General features: G+C 43.3%; 1 protein-coding gene across 8 annotated transcripts in view; it reads left to right on the top strand.

The window, feature by feature from the left end:
* Window positions 1-296: 296 nt before the first annotated feature.
* AHCTF1 (AT-hook containing transcription factor 1) overlaps window positions 297-16,888 on the top strand; it is an 80,509-nt gene continuing 63,917 nt past the window's right edge. For 4 of the 8 annotated variants that reach the window (XR_015246300.1, XM_086694379.1, XM_086694380.1 and 1 more), the window contains exons 1-4: window positions 625-642; window positions 3,818-3,917; window positions 13,039-13,163; window positions 14,973-15,226. Coding sequence is in view for 7 of the 8 variants with exons in the window: in XM_086694379.1 (XP_086550505.1) it covers window positions 13,046-13,163; window positions 14,973-15,226 (372 nt within the window). In the remaining variant the exon portion in view is untranslated. Of the gene's footprint in view, window positions 643-820; window positions 1,028-3,817; window positions 3,918-13,038; window positions 13,164-14,972; window positions 15,227-16,888 lie in introns of those variants that run through there. The other 4 variants (XM_086694382.1, XM_086694384.1, XM_086694378.1 and 1 more) reach the window with 4 other exon arrangements.

Raw genomic sequence — 16,888 nt, 5'->3', positions numbered from 1 at the left:
ACCCCCGACCCCGTCAGAGCTTTGGAGGCGGGGAGATCCTGTTTTATGTAAATGCCCGGCCCTTCCCCATCGGGCTTCCCTTTCCTCCCTTACCCTCCCCCCACCTCCTCCTCCGAGAGTTTGAAAATTCCCGCGGAGCAGGCGCCGAGGCCTCTACACTCGCGAGAACTCAGGCCTCGGCGCCGCCATCTCCTTCCCCCGCCGCCCTCCCTCCGCGCCCCGCGCCCCGGCACCCCGCCCCTGCCCCCTGCCCCCCCCAACCCGGGTCCCGCCCCGCCCCTCCCCTCCCCTCCCGGGTATATAGGACTCGGTCGGTCGGCCCAGGGTAATGCTCAGAACAGGGCTGGCGGCGTCAGCGTCGGGGACGCCGAGTCGCGGGGAGGAGGACCCGGAACCGCCGCGGCGTTTGAGTCGCTGAACGGCGCGCCGGCCTGCAGCCGGCGGAGGCGCCCGCAGGGCTGTGGGGCTGCCGCGGCCGGCGAGGTCGCGGGCGGAGGCTGGAGGTTCGGTGCGGCGGCGGCGGCGAGCGCGCCCTGCCCGTGGCGGCGGCCGTGTCTCCCGGGAGATGCTGTGACGGCCCCGCGCGGGAGGAGCTCGCGCCCGACCTCGCGCCCCCTGCACTCGGCCGTCCACCCTGCGCAGGTAGGGGAAGGGCGGGAGGGGCCGGGCCGGCGCGCGAGGGCGGGTCCGCGCGGCCTGGGCCGCAGGGCCGCGGGCCTCCCCGCGCGCGGCCGGGGCGGCGGCCGGCGGGCGGACGCGGTTGGCGGCGGGGGGCGGTGCGTTCCGGGTCGGGGGGGGGGGGGCCTCCGGCAGCGGGTTACATAACCACCTCCCGGCAGAGCGGCAGCACATGGCGGCGGAGAGGCGTTGCGGGGTCCACCCCCCACGACTTCCCCGCCGGCGTCCCGCCCGCGCCGTTCTCCGGGGCGGTGGAGACCTTGGCCGGCCTGTCCCCGGCCGGGCCTGCGGGGCCGTGGGGCCGCTCCTGCGCCGGCGTGCGCTCCACATGCTCCTGGGCCTGGCTCGGGTGAGTCGGGGCGCGGGGAGTGGAAAAGTGCGGCGTGGAACCGCAGGACGTCTTGGAGCGGCTGGTAATCTGCCTTCCGTGTCCCCCCTGCCAACCTGAGGACCGTCACTTTGTTACTAGTTGACTTCTGCGGGGCGGTGGGGGCGGCGGTGTGTGTGCTCAGCGCCAGCGGGGTCCATGCTCGCTGTTACCTTTTTTCAAATTGGCAGTTTGAGAAGTGTTTGGAGGAACCCGGGTCCTTTAGGATAAAACCCAGGTCTCTCGGAAACCCTGAACTTCAGTTGATTCTCAAAATATCCTAAAGAACCAGCAGATTTTAAGAAGCTCTCGTGAGCTTTGACTGTCTGGGTCAGCGACCGGGGGATGTCAAGCCCAGCTCAAGTTAATGCCCGCGGGATGCTCTAAGTGCGTTAAACGCCACCGGAGAAGTCTGCGTTCTCTCCATCCTGCAATTTTTGACCCCTTTTTTCCCCCCACAACCTACTACCGAAGTGTTCCCAGGTCGCAAGACAGCAATAATTAAAATACACTTAAAAAATATTGTTCTTGGGGGATAGACTCCTCTTGATTAAAGAGGAAATAAATATTGTCTTCTGACCATGAAGATGTTCAGGGACTCCTCATTTTTCTTGAGAAGGAAGACTGACTTCCCCAGGTTAGGTCAGCGGTCTCTAGAGTCTACGTCTGTTCTGTCCAGACTCAACTGTGCTTCAGCTCTTCCAGAAAGCTCCCCCACTGCTGGGCCCATTTTCTTGGAAATGTACTTCTTGCTCTTTTGCTTGGAGCCTTGGGCGCGGTACCTGCTTTCTTTCAAGTTCTCAAATTTCACACCTTCCTCAGCTTAAATGCCATCTTTTCTAGTGACTTTTTCATTTCCCCTTCTCCCACATCATTTATCTTCTCTTGTAGCATTTATTTGTGTCTAGTATTCTGTCCTTGATTATGTGTCTCCTAGAACGCAACTCTGAGGTCAGGAAGCGGGTCATCTCTCTGCCCTTGCATTCCCTTCCCAGCACAACTTTTTAAAAGTGCTTGGAACTTCAAAAATGTTTGAGTTAACTTTGAAAGAGCAGCCACTACAAGGCTGGGGATTCCAGAGTCCACTGGCAGCTTCTATGTGCATCATAATTCTTAGTCTTTACTGAAAAGAGCCAAAAAAAAGTAAAAATGCATACAAAATGTTTTGTAGATGTTTGTTCAGTATATGTTACACTAGAATTACTGAGTTATTTGGTGGAATTCAGCTGCTTTCGAGCATATGTATGTTTTCTACAGAACTGATTTGTGGTATTCTGTTGCTAATAAAATCTTTTCTAGTAATTTTGTGAATTTTGTTTTGCTTTTTTTTTTTTTTAAATTTTTTTTTTCAACGTTTATTTATTTTTGGGACAGAGAGAGACAGCGCATGAACGGGGGAGGAGCAGAGAGAGAGGGAGACACAGAATCGGAAACAGGGTCCAGGCTCTGAGCCATCAGCCCAGAGCCTGACGCGGGGCTCGAACTCACAGACCGAGAGATCGTGACCTGGCTGAAGTCGGACGCTTAACCGACTGCGCCACCCAGGCGCCCCTGTTTTGCTTCTTAATGTGGAGACAACATGTGTTTAAAAATACTTAAAAATAAGTTGGATCCAGTACTGGAACCCAATATTGAGCCTTTTCTTTTTAAAGTCTTTTTTTTTTTTTTTTTTTAAGTTTATTTTTATTTTGAGAGAGACAGAGACAGCACAGGTGGGGGAGGGGCAGAGAGGGAGGCAGAGAATCCCAAGCGGGCTCAGCGCTGAGAGTGCAGGGCTCAAACACACAAAACCATGAGGTCATGACCTGAGCCGAAACCAAGAGCTGGACGCTTAACCGACTGACCCACGCAGGTGCCCCGTGAGCTTTTTCTTTTTAATAGACTTTATTTTTTAGAGCCGTTCTGCTCACAGCAGAATTGAGTGGTAGGTGCAGGGAGTTCCGGTACACTTTCCCCCATTAGCAACATCCCCCGCTAGCGTAGAACACTTGTTACCGTTGATGAACCCACATAGACACGTCATTGTCACCCAAGTCCATTGTTTGTATTAGGGTTCACTCTTGGTGGTGTGTGTTCTGTGGGTTTGGGACAGATGTATAATGACATAGATCCACCATGCTAGGATCATTCAGAGTAGTTTTTACTGTTCTAGAAATTCTGTGTGCTCTGCCTCGTCCTCCTTCGCTCACTGCTAACCCCTGGCGACCACTGCTTTTTTTTTTTTTTTTTTTTTTTACCGTCTCCATAGTTTTGCTTTTTCCAGAATTGTCATGTAGTTGGAATCATGCAGTGCAGTATGAGCCCTTTCAGGCTGCCTTTTTTCACTTAGTAAGAATTCATTTGAGTTTCCTCCATGTCCTTTCATGGCTTGGTAGCTCATTTCTTTTTCCAAGTTTTATTTGTTTGGTTTTTAAGTAATCTCTGTGCCCAGTGCGGGGCTCCCAGCTCAGGACCCTGAGATCAAGAGTTGCATGCTCTACTAACCGAGCCAGCAAGGCACCGCACTCATTTCTTTTTAGCACTGAACAAATTCCATTGTCTAGATGTTCCACCATTTAGTCAACCCTTCCTTCATTCTGAAGGACACTCAAAAGGACACCTCAGTCCTTAGTCCTCATACCTGTGAGGAAAGCTGTTTTAACACCTTTTGTGTCGTCTCTTGTGTGGACATAAGTTTTCACCTCCTTTGAGTAAATACCAAGAAGTATGATGGCTGGATCGTATGGTAAGAATATGTTTAGTTCTGAAAGAAACTGCCAAATTATCTTCCAGAGTGGCCGTTTCCACCAGCGGTGAAGGAGAGTTCCCGTTGCTCCACACCCTCACCAGCATTTGGTGGTGTCAGTGTTCCGGACTTGGGCCGTTCTAAAAGGTGTGCGGTGGTATCTCATTGTTTCAATACGCATTTCTCTGATGACATATGCTATGGAGCTTCTTTTCATGTGTTTATTTGCTATCCACGTATCTTCATTAGTGAAGTGTCTGGTAAGGTCTTTGGCCTTTTTAAAAAAATCTTTCTTTCTGTAAGGTTTATTTATTTTTGAGAGAGAGCGAGTGAGCGCGCACAGGCGAGCAGGGGAGGGGTAGAGAGAGGGAGACACAGAATCTGAACAGGCTCCAGGCTCTGAGCTGGCAGCACAGAGCTCTGCGGGGCTCGAACTCACAAACTGAGATCAGGACCTGAGCTGAAGTCAGACGCTTAACTGAGCCACAGGCGCCTCTGGCCATTTTTCTAATTGGGTTGTTTTCCTGTTGGTTTTTCAGACTATTGAGTTTTTAAAAATTGATTTTATTGTTCAACATGTCTATTTCTGTTCCCTGCTAGTATCTGGCTGTCCTAACTCACCGTGTTTTAGATCTGTTAGTTGCAAGGCATTGTGGCTGTCTGGAATTCACAGGAACAAGATATGCTTTTTGACTTGTAGGAATTCATATGATAATGGGGAAGACCGGCAAACATAAGTAATGAATTTCAAAAATAATATTTATGATTGCTTACCTAAAGGTGGAAAGGAGCAAGCTCAGAGATTCGATTAAGTGGGAAAGGATGGGTCTATTCAGACCACGCTGGGAATTTAGCGTTTGAGTGGTGGACAGGGTCTTGGCAGATGGAGATGGAAAGGGTACAGCATAAAAGAGGGAAAGTACAAGGCTGTATGTAGCAAACTGATGATGGTTTGGGGAGGCAACACTGAAGATAGTCTGGGACTGCCAGGTTGTAGAGGACTTTCATTGCCTGAGGCTGTCGGTTTTTTTTTTTTTTTTTTTTTTTTAATTTTTTTTAATCTTTATTTATTTTTGAGAGACAGAGTGTGAGTAGGGGAGAAGCAGAGAGAGAGGGAGACACAGAATGCGAAGCAGGCTCCAGGCTCCAAGCTGTCAGCACAGAGCTGGACGCGGGGCTCGAACTCACGAACTGTGAGGTCATGACCTGAGCCGAAGTCTGACGCTCAGCCGCCTGAGCCATCCAGGAGCCTCGAGGCTGTTGGTTTTTGTATACGTAGTAGGGAATCATTGGAGGGTTTGGAGAAGGGAGTGACATAACCCATCTGTGCTTTATCAAGAAGATGAACAATGTCTTTAGCTCATTGGCAGCCAGCACCACGTCATGCTCTGCCTGCCTGGCCCTTGAGAAGGTGTTTAAACTTTCAAAATTCCCTTTCAGAGGCTGCCAGTGCTGGCATGTCACGAAGGCCGGGATTCTACTTAATCTTGTACGATACTGAGCTTGGCGGCTGAATGTGTGTTTGTGAACATGCGTGTCTATATGGGATGTTCTTTCTAATCGTATAATTTTTAGAAGTTCTCTTCACTGTGCTTAAAATGTTAAAGTTCACACTGTAAATTTGGGATTCGAAAGGGCTTGCTTGAAACCAGTTTTTCCCCTGTAGATTCAAAGGCTAACTTGTAAATTTGAACAACTTTCTCTTTCATTCACTGAACACCTTTTCGAACTCCTTCACGTCGGGCACTATGATAAGCTAAGAGTTGGAGAGAGAAGTATTCACCTTTTCTAGAAGCTTGGGTGTGACATGAAGACCGTATAGAAGTGCAGCATTGCATGCACCAGTGAGTGGTAGAACTTGGACTTAAAGCCATTCTAATTCAAAGTTCCTGCCTTTTCTGGTACTCTGCATGGAACCTGTGATTATCGTTCACCTTGCTACTTCTCCTTGAGAAGCACCTTGAGAGCTTTGAGAAATTCTTTTTACTCTTGACATAGGCATCAGTGTAGGGTGGAAGTTTGAGAACCCTGCTCTAATTCCGGACTAAAGGCTTAAATTCCTGTAGGTAGGTAGAAGCTAAGTGTAATTAACTTGCAGGACCAAGAAGTGGATTTTAATTGTTACCTTAATCCTGAGAAACAATTGAATAAAGAGGGGACATGGTGAGATGAAGATAAAAAAAGACTTAGGAGGAAGCTAGGATTTCAGCATTTCATTTTTGTGCATTTTAGCATATGGTAAGCATTTAGTCTTGGTTGAATGAATTAAGGAATAGATTCAGAATCAATAAACTGATTATCCCTTGAGTGTGGGGGTTAAATAGGATCACTAAAGAAGTTAGCACCTTCAAGAATTCAAAGTTCTAGAGTCTTCACATTTAATTTCTAAGTTTCTAAGGATAGCACTAACCTAACATTGTTATACTGTTAACCTTTTGTGGAAATTTCTGGGCCGTAGGACAGATCTACAGTGTATTTGGGATTGCTGTAAAGGAGCACCTGTTGGGTGTGCTTGGATGTATGGTGTTGAAGTGGCTGTAGGCTGTCTTGTTACCAGCCTGAGTTGAAAGGCATTTGGTTAGAGCAAAAGTGTCAGAGCTTTGGAGAAGTATGGCTGCACCCTGGATGTACCTTTACAGAAATCTGTCCGCATTATGCACTTGTGACTGGGCCCAGCAGAGAGAACATCACAGATCAATTTGGGAGAAGTACTTTTACAGAAAAGCTGGACCGCGAGTGTGCCTGAGAACCGGCGTGGCAGGCCTCTCCCCGTGAAGACCAGCACAACCTCACCACCCCCACCCCCTCACCCCCTCACGCTCCACCCCCATGTGCCACGTCTACTGACAAGAGTGTTACAAAGCTTCAGCTCTAGTGGAAACAGCATCAGGTCTCTTCTCGCAGGCAGACCAGAGTGGACCCTAGTTGAAACTCACCACACTGTGGCCAAGGTCCAAACACTCCCCACTCAGGCGAGGAGAAATTCTGCAGAGGACTGATTTGAGAGAAAGAGCAGCCAAAACACAGCAGCGGAGTGCACACAGCATACACCAGAGACGCTTCCTGAAGCGCCAGGCCTTAGATAGTATATGACCTCTTCTTAGGATAGGCATTACTCTAAGGAGCGGTGTGTTAGGCTTTCCTAACACAGAGAAGAAGACAGAGCCCTAAGACAAAATGTCAAGATGGAGGAATTCATCTCAAAAGAAAGCAAGAAAAGGTCATGGCCAGGGATCTGATCGAAACAGATACAAGTAATATGCCTGATCCAGAATTTAAAACAATCTCAAGGATACTAGCTGGGCTTGAGAAAAGCATAGGAGACACCAGGGAGTCCCTTACCCCAGAGATAAAATGTGTAAAAACTAGTCAGGCTGAAATAAAAAATACTGTAACAAAGATGTGAAACCAATTGGATGTGATGGAAGAAGATGAAGAATGAATCGGTGATACAGAAGATACAATTGTGGAAAGTAAGCTGAAAAGAAGAGGGAAAGAAAAAATATTGGATCACGAATGTAGACTTAGGGAACTCAGTGACTCCATAAAGTATAATAACATTCATATCATAGAAGTCTCAGAAGAATACAGGGAAAAGGGGGCAAAGGTTTATTTGAAGAAATCATTGCTGAAAACTTAAGTAATCTGGAGAAGGAAATATATCCAAATCCAGGGGAGGCACAGAGAACTCCCAATAAGATCAACAAAAGCAGGTCAACAACAAGACATAACACAGTTAAATTTGCACAATGAGATAAAGAAAAAAATTTATTTTTGTCATAAGTGAAATAGTTCTGTCTCTGGTCTCTCACTTTTGTTAATCTATTTCTTTATGTTGGTAGTTTTTTGTTTGTTTTTTTGTTTTTTTTTGTTTTTTTTTTTTTTTAATTCTTAGCAACCAGCTTTTGTTTGTTTTTTTTTTTTTTATTTATTTATTTTTTTCAACGCTTATTTATTTTTGGGACAGAGAGAGACAGAGCATGAACGGGGGAGAGGCAGAGAGAGAGGGAGACACAGAATCGGAAACAGGCTCCAGGCTCTGAGCCATGAGCCCAGAGCCCGACGCGGGGCTCGAACCCACGGACCGCGAGATCGTGACCTGGCTGAAGTCGGACGCTCAACCGACTGCGCCACCCAGGCGCCCCAGCAACCAGCTTTTGATTTCACTTCTTTTTCTTTTTATTATTATGATTTTTCTGTTTCATTAAATTCAACTCTTTTCCTTCTGCTGATGCTGGATTTAATTTGTTCCTATTTGGTTTCTAAAGGTGGAAGCTTAGGTTACTGATCTGAGATCTTACAGAGGTTTGGTGCTATCACTTTCCCTCTAAGTACTGCTTTATACTGCATCACACAAATTTTGATACGTCATGTTTTCATTTTCATTCAGTTCAAAGTACTTTCATTTCCCTTTTGATCTCTTTGATCCATGGCTCATTTAGAAGTGTGTTATTTAGTATCCAGATATTTGTAAATTTTCCAGATGTTTTACTGCTTTTTAGTTTCCTTGTGAGCAGAGGAAAGGCTTTGTATGATTTGAATCCTTTTAAATTTGAGATTTTATGGCTCAGGATATAGTCTATCTTGGTAAGTCATTTGTGTGCGTTTGAAAAGAGTGTGTAGTCTTTTGTTCTTGGGTAGAATCATCTATAAAAATCAATCAGGTTGGCCAGATGTGTTTAGGTCTTTTGTGTCCTTACTGCTCTTCTGTTTAGTTGTTCTATCACTTGTGGAGAGAGACGTGATGAAATCTCTAATTACAGCTGTGGGTTTTTATGTTTCTCCTTTCAGCTCCTAGTTTTTGCCTTATTTATTTTGAAGCTCTATTATTCAATATAAATGTTCAGGATTGTTAATGTTCACTTGGTGAGTTAAGCACTTTATCATAATGAAATGAACCTTTTTATCCCTGGTAATATTCTTTGCTCTGAATTCTACTTTGATATTCATATGGCTGTTCTACCCTTTTTTTTTTTTTTAATCAGTGTTAGCATGATCTAGCTTCCATTTTTACTTTCAACCTAGCTAGCCTTTTTACTTAAACTCTTGCTTTTAAAAAAAAAATCCAATCTGACAGTCTGCTTTTTAATTGGATCGTTAAAGTCATTTCATTAATGTGGATGTAAAATGGTTAGGTTTAAATCTACTATCTTCCAATTTTTTTTTTGTCCCATCTGTTCTTTCATTTTCCCTCTTTTTGTGCCATCTGTTGGATTAAGTTTTGATGGTGATATTTTATCTCTTTCATTGGTAAATTAGCGATATAGTTCAGTGCGTGTGTGTGTGTTCAGTGGTTGTTCAAGGGTTTACTGTGTACATCTTTAAATTATTGCCATCTACCTTCAAACAGCATTAGAGCATTTAACATACAGTATGAGAACTTTGTAACTGTGCTTCCATTTCTCCTCTCAAAGCCTTGTGTTATTGTCATTTAACTTGTAAATATGTTATCAATTACATATGTTACTGTCATTTTTGCTTCAAATAGATAATTGTCTTCTAAGGAGATAATTGCCAGTTTTTGGTGGTCTGTATTCTTTTGTGTAGATCTAGATTTCCATTTGGTATCATTTTCTTTCGTCCTGAAGGAATTTCTTTAACATTCCTTGTAGTGCAGATCTACTTTATTTTACCTTTTTTTTTAAAAATGTATTTTCAAGTTAGCTGACATACAGTGTAGTCTTGGCTTCAGGAATAGATGCCGGTGATTCATCACTTGCATATAACACCCAGTGCTCATCTCAACAAGTGCCTTCCTTAATGCCCATCACCCTTCCCCTCCCACCCCCATCAACCCTCATTTTGTTTTCTGTATTTAAGTGATGTTTTCACTGGATGTAGAATTCTAGCCTGACAGCTTTTTTTTTCAGTTCCATTGTTTTCTTTCAGTTATTGTTCCATTGTCTTCTGGCTTGCATCATTTTCCACAAGAAGTCTCCTGTCATTATTACCTTTTTCCTCTTTGCGGTGTGACACTTGTAAGATTTTGTCCCTTGATGAGGATGTATGGGGGGGGGGGGGGAGAGTTTCTTCATGTTTCTGGTGCTTGAGGTTTAGCGACCTTTTTGATGGTGGGTTTATAGTTTTCATCAAATTTGGAAAATGTTGGCCAATAGTTTTGAAATATGCCTATTCTCTCTTTCTGGAGATTGCTTTTGCATATATTAGGGTACTTAATGTTTGTCCCACAGCCCACTGATGCTCTGTTCTTGCCCTTTCTGCCCCAGCCTTTTTTCTCTTGGTGCTTCATTTTAGATCATTTCTATTGTGGATGTTTACATTCAGTAATACTTTCTGTGTCTATGAATCTCTTTCAGCATATTTCTCATCTCTAGAAGTTTGACTTAGTCTTTTTAAATATCTTCTGAGTCTGAGTCTTTCCTTGATGTGCTTATGCTTTCCTCTGTCTTCTTGGACATGGGGATTATAGCTAGAATAACTGATTTCGAGTCCTCATGTAATTCCAACTTCTGTGTCATTTCCTGGTCTGTTTCTGTTGGTTATGGTCCCCCCCCCCCCCCGCCTTACTATAGGTCATATTTTCCCACTTCTTTTGCATGCCTGACAGTTTTTGACTGGATGCCAGATACTGTGAATTTCACTTTCTTGAGTACTGAATATTTTTTTGCATTCCTTTATATATTCTTGAGGCTTCCTTGTTCTAGGGTGCAGCTTAGTTATTTGGAAACAGTTTGATTCTTTTGAGGCTTGCTTTTGTTTATACAGGACCAGAATGAGTATTAGACAAGGGCTAATTTTACCCCCCACCCCCACCCCCACTGAAGCAATCAACACCATTCCAAGTACTCTACTCAGTCCTCATATATTATAAGGCTTTTCCATTCTGGAGCTATTCCTGGCCTTCTGTAAGCTTTAGGGACAGTTTCCCTTCTGTTTTTCCAGTGATCCATTCCTTGGCCTCTGGTGGTTTCCTTACATGCTTACGCTGATCATATAAAGATTCAGGGAACCCACTGCAGATATCTGCATCTCTTTGCATCTCAGATCTTTTATCGGATCACCATTCGACCTGAAGCCTTCTATAGATAATCTTTTCAAACTCTCGTTAAGGGAGAGTTTATTTGTGGTGAACTCTGTTTTTCTAAAAACGTGTTTCATATCTAATGATAACTTCAGTGATCTATAATTATATGTTGACAGCTATTTTTGCTTAGAATTTTGAAGATATTCCAGACTTCTGGCTTTCACTGTTGTTGAAAAGTCATTTCTTTCTATTTATTCTCTATAGGATTCACTGGTCCTCCTGATTCCAAAGAATTGGTGTGTCCAAGTCTGGGAAGTATCTTTCAGAATATTGCTTCTACCTTATCATTTAATGTTATATTCTGAGGGATTTGGAATAAACATATGTTGGCCCTTCTCCCTCTCTTGTCTCTAACTTTTTAAGACTTTATTTTTAAGTAATCTCTATACCCAATTGGGGGCTCAAACTCCCAGTCCCAAGATCAGGAGTTGGATGCTTCACCGACTGAGCCAGCCAGGCGCCCGTCTTGGCTATAACTTCCAACTGCTCATTTCTTTTTTTCTGTCTTAGGTTCTGCAAGAGTTTTGGGGCTCTCTTTCTCTTTCTAGTATGCCATGTTACTTACTTTTTGATTTGGTTTTTGTTGACTTTAGGTACAAAAGGACTATTTGCTGAGTGGATATGAAAAAGAATATTTGTAAGTTACAAAGAATACGTGTGCAGTGAATACGTGTCTGCTCACCATGGGGTTTTAGAGAAAGAACATTACTTTGGAGTCCTTGCGTTCCCGTCCCTTTCCCTCTTAAACTACTGTTGGGTTTTTGTGTTTATGGTTTCCTTGTTTTTTTCATAGTTTTGCTCTACATGTTTGTATTCTTAGGTATTATTTTGCTTAGTTTCACAGCCTTTTTAACTCTATGTATATGTAATCATTCTGCGTGTATTTTCTCCTTTTATTGTTTAGTGTCGTACTCTGGCGTTTTTCCATCTTGTTGCGTATGCCACAGTTCTTATAACTCCATTGAGGTTTTTTCTCCGTTGAGTTCTCAATTTTACTTAATTTTTTATTCCATAAGTTCTCTAATTTTTGTCAAATCCGCTTGACCACTTTTCGTTATTTTTGTGAAGTTTCTTCCTCATTAGCAAGCTAGAACTTTGATTTCTTTAAACCTATTAAACGTAATTTCTGTTCTCTGATCGTTTTCAACATCTGAAGCTGATTCTGCTGGCTGTTGATCATGGTATCCTTGTTACAGTTTGTTATTTGACTGTGAGCTCATTTTCTTGGAATTTCATCTTTGAGAACTCTTTGAGATTCTGGAGACTGTGTGGTGGTTTCTGTGGATTGTGTGGAGCATTACCAACCTGAGAAAAATTTATAAGAAATCCTTCCCTGGGTGTTTTCAGATAACGTAGCTTGAATTCTGGCCACCAATTTGTGTGAAGGGAAATTTTCTGAATAGAGACTCACAGTCATGGTCAAAATGGGCAGCATTATTGCTCCCGTCTTGCACACTGGGTGCTTTTCTCGCTGGCCTTGGTGCCGATGATACAGCCTATGGAGTTCAGTGTGGGGGCTCTTCTTAGCTTGCCTTGGCTCTGCCAGCCCTTGGCTTTACCTTCTGCCTCCGTGGATCTCAAGAGTCTCAGAAGAAGATCACAGTCACCGGCAGTGGATTTGGTAGCTAATTTCCAAAATTCCTGCTGTCTCTTCGTGTTTGACGTTGCCGATTTCATTCAACCACAAGTGGTATTTTAACCATTATTTTTGGTCGTTGACAATAGAAGGGTCATTCCAGGAATCTAATCTTCTATACGTTGGAAGTGAAAGATAATTTTCAGTTTTTTTTCTATCCAGTTAAAGATCTGTCCCAAACTCAATCCCTGAGATTATTGTGTATTTGGACTCTTTTTGTGGACTTTCTCCCCCTTTCCTATAGCAGTAGTTTTTGTAAAATACATCAGTTTTTGCTGTTTGTGTGTGAAGTGTTCTTTCAGAATAAGTCAGGCAATAAGATTAATTGCACAGAACCAGGCTTCAAACAGTCTGGGGAATCATGTATATCCTTAGGCCATCTGGCTTAATAAATCTTTACTCCTAAAGCCGTTGGGAAACATTTTATTAGGAGGGAGTACCTCAGACCCAGAAGCACATAAAATGTGTTTTATGATCAGATTTTAGTTTTAGTTTATTTACTCTCGTGTGGTGGCTGTTTGTTTTTTTCTTCTGGCTTAGGCATATTGTAGTACGAATATAATGTTATCTTTTACAAATACTTACAGTGAAAGCATGCGCGGCCTAACAGCACAGGTGACGGCTCTCCTGCGCTTGCCAGAGGTGACCGTGCAAGCCTTTGCGGAAGATGGAGTGACGTCAGAATGTGTGCTTCATGGCAAGCTCACTCCAGGTAAAATAACGTTACTGAAAATTTACTGATGTGATTGATTTGTAAGAGAATAATAAGCACGTATTGTAATTTCCTTTAACGTGGAGAAAACCGCGACACCCAGTTGTAGTCGTCTTGCATAAACATCTAGCAGCTACAGCTGCATGTGTAGTAACACCCGAATACTCGAGAACACATTTCCGGTGAACCTTGGGTGGGTTTTTCCTTATTAAAAATCCTGTGCGTTTTTTATCTCTACACTACGTATATACTATATCTTTTAGTATTGAATGTTTAATATCGACTGTTCATATTTAGAAGGCAGAAATAATACACAGCTGTTATTTCTTTATAATCAGTAAGTTTTATTGGTGATGAATTTGGATTAGAATCTGAATAGTCTTATGAGTAGAAAAATCTGATTGTAGGGCCCCGAGTAATACCCAGAAAGTCTTACTTATTAATTCCGTTAACTTGAATAAGATCTTAATAGATAGTTTTGGTCATATAATAGAGCAGAAAACCATACCAGAGTAGCCATCAAATTGTGGATTTCAGTCTAGTGAAAGATGCTGCAGGCGCCTTTTCTGAAAATGAATTTCACAGCTATCCATCCTGGCGGGTAGACAGTAAAACATATGGGTCACGTGGCTATTTACAGTGCTACCCTCTTGAATATTGACAGTAGTGACGGTACTTACTGTCGCGCCAGGCACTGTAACAACTTCAACTGAGGTATTAGACTCTTCTAAGTAGACACTCTTCTGTGCAACTAAGAATCCAATAGGTTAAGTCACCTGCTCCCAGTTGTGCAGACAGCAAGTGGTGAAAATTATCTCTGAATCCATGTGTTCTGGGTCCCCATTGTGCCACGCTCTTTCCTGAAACCGTGGAGGCTCCCGTAGCTGTAACCTGGTTTATCCAGCTGTGTACTTGGATGCGTGGTAGACCTCACAGATTTAAAAGTTACCATTGACCCAGCTGCTCAAGGGAAAATTCGAGTCTGTTCTCGATTCTTGTTTCACTTCCTCCCCATGTCTTCATCAGCAAGCACAGCCTTTTAGTCCTGTCTCTAAGATGAATCTCTAGTCAGTCCGTTTTTCTTCATTCACGGTCGCCGACCAGGCATAGGGTGTCGTCTCCGCACCTGTGTCCTGTGCTCCTTCTTGTCCCTTTTCTGCTTAGCAGCGAGGGTAACATTTGAAAACAGAAATCAGATAGGTTAAAAAGCTCCTATTACTTTACACTGTGTACATGATAAGATCCAAACGTGGCTGGTGAGGGGTTCAGAAGGGCTTCTGGCATTTCCTGTTGTTATACTAGTTATGTCTTGTCTTCTCAGTTAGATTTTGAACTCTTCGGGGATAGACTCATGGGTTACGTTTTATGAGCCTCGGAGCGCCTCGTTTAACTCTTGAGGTATAACGTATTGAAAGCGTGAGCTGTGGAGTTAGGCTTGTGATCCACTTCTGGCCGCGGTATTTGTAGCCATCTGGCTGGGGACAGGTTAGTTAACCGTGTGAAAGTTCAGTTGCTTTTTCTCTGTATTGGGGTGTGACAAGGACTAAATGAGATGGTCTGTTTTAGCATATAGCATGGTGCCTTTACCCAAAGGTTTACCTTATTATTGAGATAATAGTTGTCTAATATATTTTACTAATCTTTGGACCACTGTGTTCCATAAATGGTTAGATTTCACTTTAGAGATAATGCGTCAAGTTACACATAATGAGCTACGTGTCATATGTGTAAAACCTCTAACTTCTGTCTAGTTATGCGGTGTACATCGAAATAAGCAGTGTTTTTGCTGTTTTCTTCTTCTTCTTCTAGGGAGAAACGCACTTGCTTGCCTGGCTTGTGGTCCACAGCTTGAGGTAGTAAACTTTCTCACAGGAGCGCGGTTGTCTGCATATCGATTCAATGGAGTGAGTCAGCAGCCTCCTGTCGTCCTGGCTATGAAGGAGTTCTCCTGGCAGAAGAGAACCGGGTTGTTAATCGGACTAGAGGAAGCGGAAGGGAGTGTTCTCTGCCTTTATGACCTCGGTGTGTCCAGAGTGGTTAAAGCCGTTGTTCTTCCTGGAAGGGTAGGTACTGTTTTTTGTTTTTAATAATTTTTTTTTTTAACGCTAGTTTATTATTGAGAGACAGAGCACGATCATAGGAGGGGCAGAGAGAGGGGGAGACACACAGTCCGAAGCAGGCTCCAGGCTCCGAGCTGTCAGCACAGAGCCCGACGCGGGGCTCGAACCCACAAACCGTGAGATCATGACCTGAGCCGAAGTCAGACGCTTAACCGACAGCCACCCAGGTGCCCCGGGTAGGTACTGCTTAAGATTCGTGAGCATTCTGCTTTCAGAACTAAGCCCCTGCTGGTCACACACTTGTGTTTGCTTTGTGAAAATTCATTGAGCTATACATTTTTACAGTTCATTTACTTTTGTGGAATAGTTGTTTTTCATTAAAAGTTCAAAATACAGAGGTTAAAGGCAGTATGTTATCGAAAGAACATTAAGTTCTTGGGGCGCCTGGGGGGCTCAGTTGGTGGGGCGTCCGACTTCGCCTCAGGTCATGATCTCACAGTTCGTGGGTTCGAGCCCCGTGTCGGGCTCTGTGCTGACAGCTCAGAGTGTGAAGCCTGCTTTGGATTCTGTCTCCCTCGCTCTGCCCTTCTCCTGCTCATGTTCTGCCTCTCTCTCAAAAATAAATAAATATTAAAAAAAAAATTTAGGGGCGCCTGGGTGGCTCAGTCGGTTGAGCGTCCGACTTCAGCTCAGGTCATGATCTCGCAGTCCGTGAGTTCGAGCCCCACGTCGGGCTCTGTGCTGACGGCTCAGAGCCTGGAGTCTGTTTCAGATTCTGTGTCTCCCTCTCTGTCTGACCCTCCCCCGTTCATGCTCTGTCTCTCTCTGTCTCAAAAATAAATGTTTTAAAAAAAAAAAAAAATTTAATAATGCTGTGGACTAGATGTCTAGATTATCATGGAGCCATTCAATAATTTATGCAATTACTTCATGCAATAATACAAACATTTATAATAATATAAATTCCAACATTTGAGGTATTCTTTTAAATTTCCCCTGACTACTCAATATGTCATTCATTTACTTTTTTATCAATAATAAAAATTAAATAAATATATATATAAAATTGATATATATATCAAATTGATATGTAACTGATATATATTGATATAAATTGATATAAAATTGATATAAAAATTGATATATATATCAATAATAAAAATTAAATAAAAATTAAATTTCTCTACAAAAAAAAAATTTAAGAAAGAACGTTAAGTTCTTTCGATAACAAGTAACAAATAGAACTTTTTATACTTGGTTAGAAAATTGCAAAGTGAAAATAGGGATGACCTAGTTGTTCTGATGCTCTTTTGTATGAAGAGGGTCATCTGTGTCTTGTCGTCTTCACTTGTGTTTTACGAGGACACTGGAAGTTTATATTAAAATATTCATTACTATAGTGTTTTTTTGGTTTGTTTTTTCTTTTTAATTTGAGACTGCAGCCTTGGAGCAGTAGGGGAAATATGTCTTCACTGTTGTTGAAGAGTTGAATGTTTGTTGTTTTTTTTAAGAGTCAAATGATATTTAAATAATGGATTCATTTAAAAAAATTTTGGGGGGGCACCTGGGTGGCCCAATTGGTTAAGCGTCCGACTTTGGCTCAGGTCATGATCTCACGGTTCGTGAGTTCGAGCCCTGCCTCGGGCTCTGTGCTGACAGCTCGGA

The sequence above is a fragment of the Puma concolor genome, chromosome E4 (assembly GCF_028749965.1).
Source record: "Puma concolor isolate L17-30 chromosome E4, mPumCon1.1.hap2, whole genome shotgun sequence".
Classification (NCBI taxonomy): domain Eukaryota; kingdom Metazoa; phylum Chordata; class Mammalia; order Carnivora; family Felidae; genus Puma; species Puma concolor.
The sequence above is the reverse complement of the archived record's forward strand: the minus strand, read 5'-3'. Positions and strand labels throughout refer to the sequence as shown.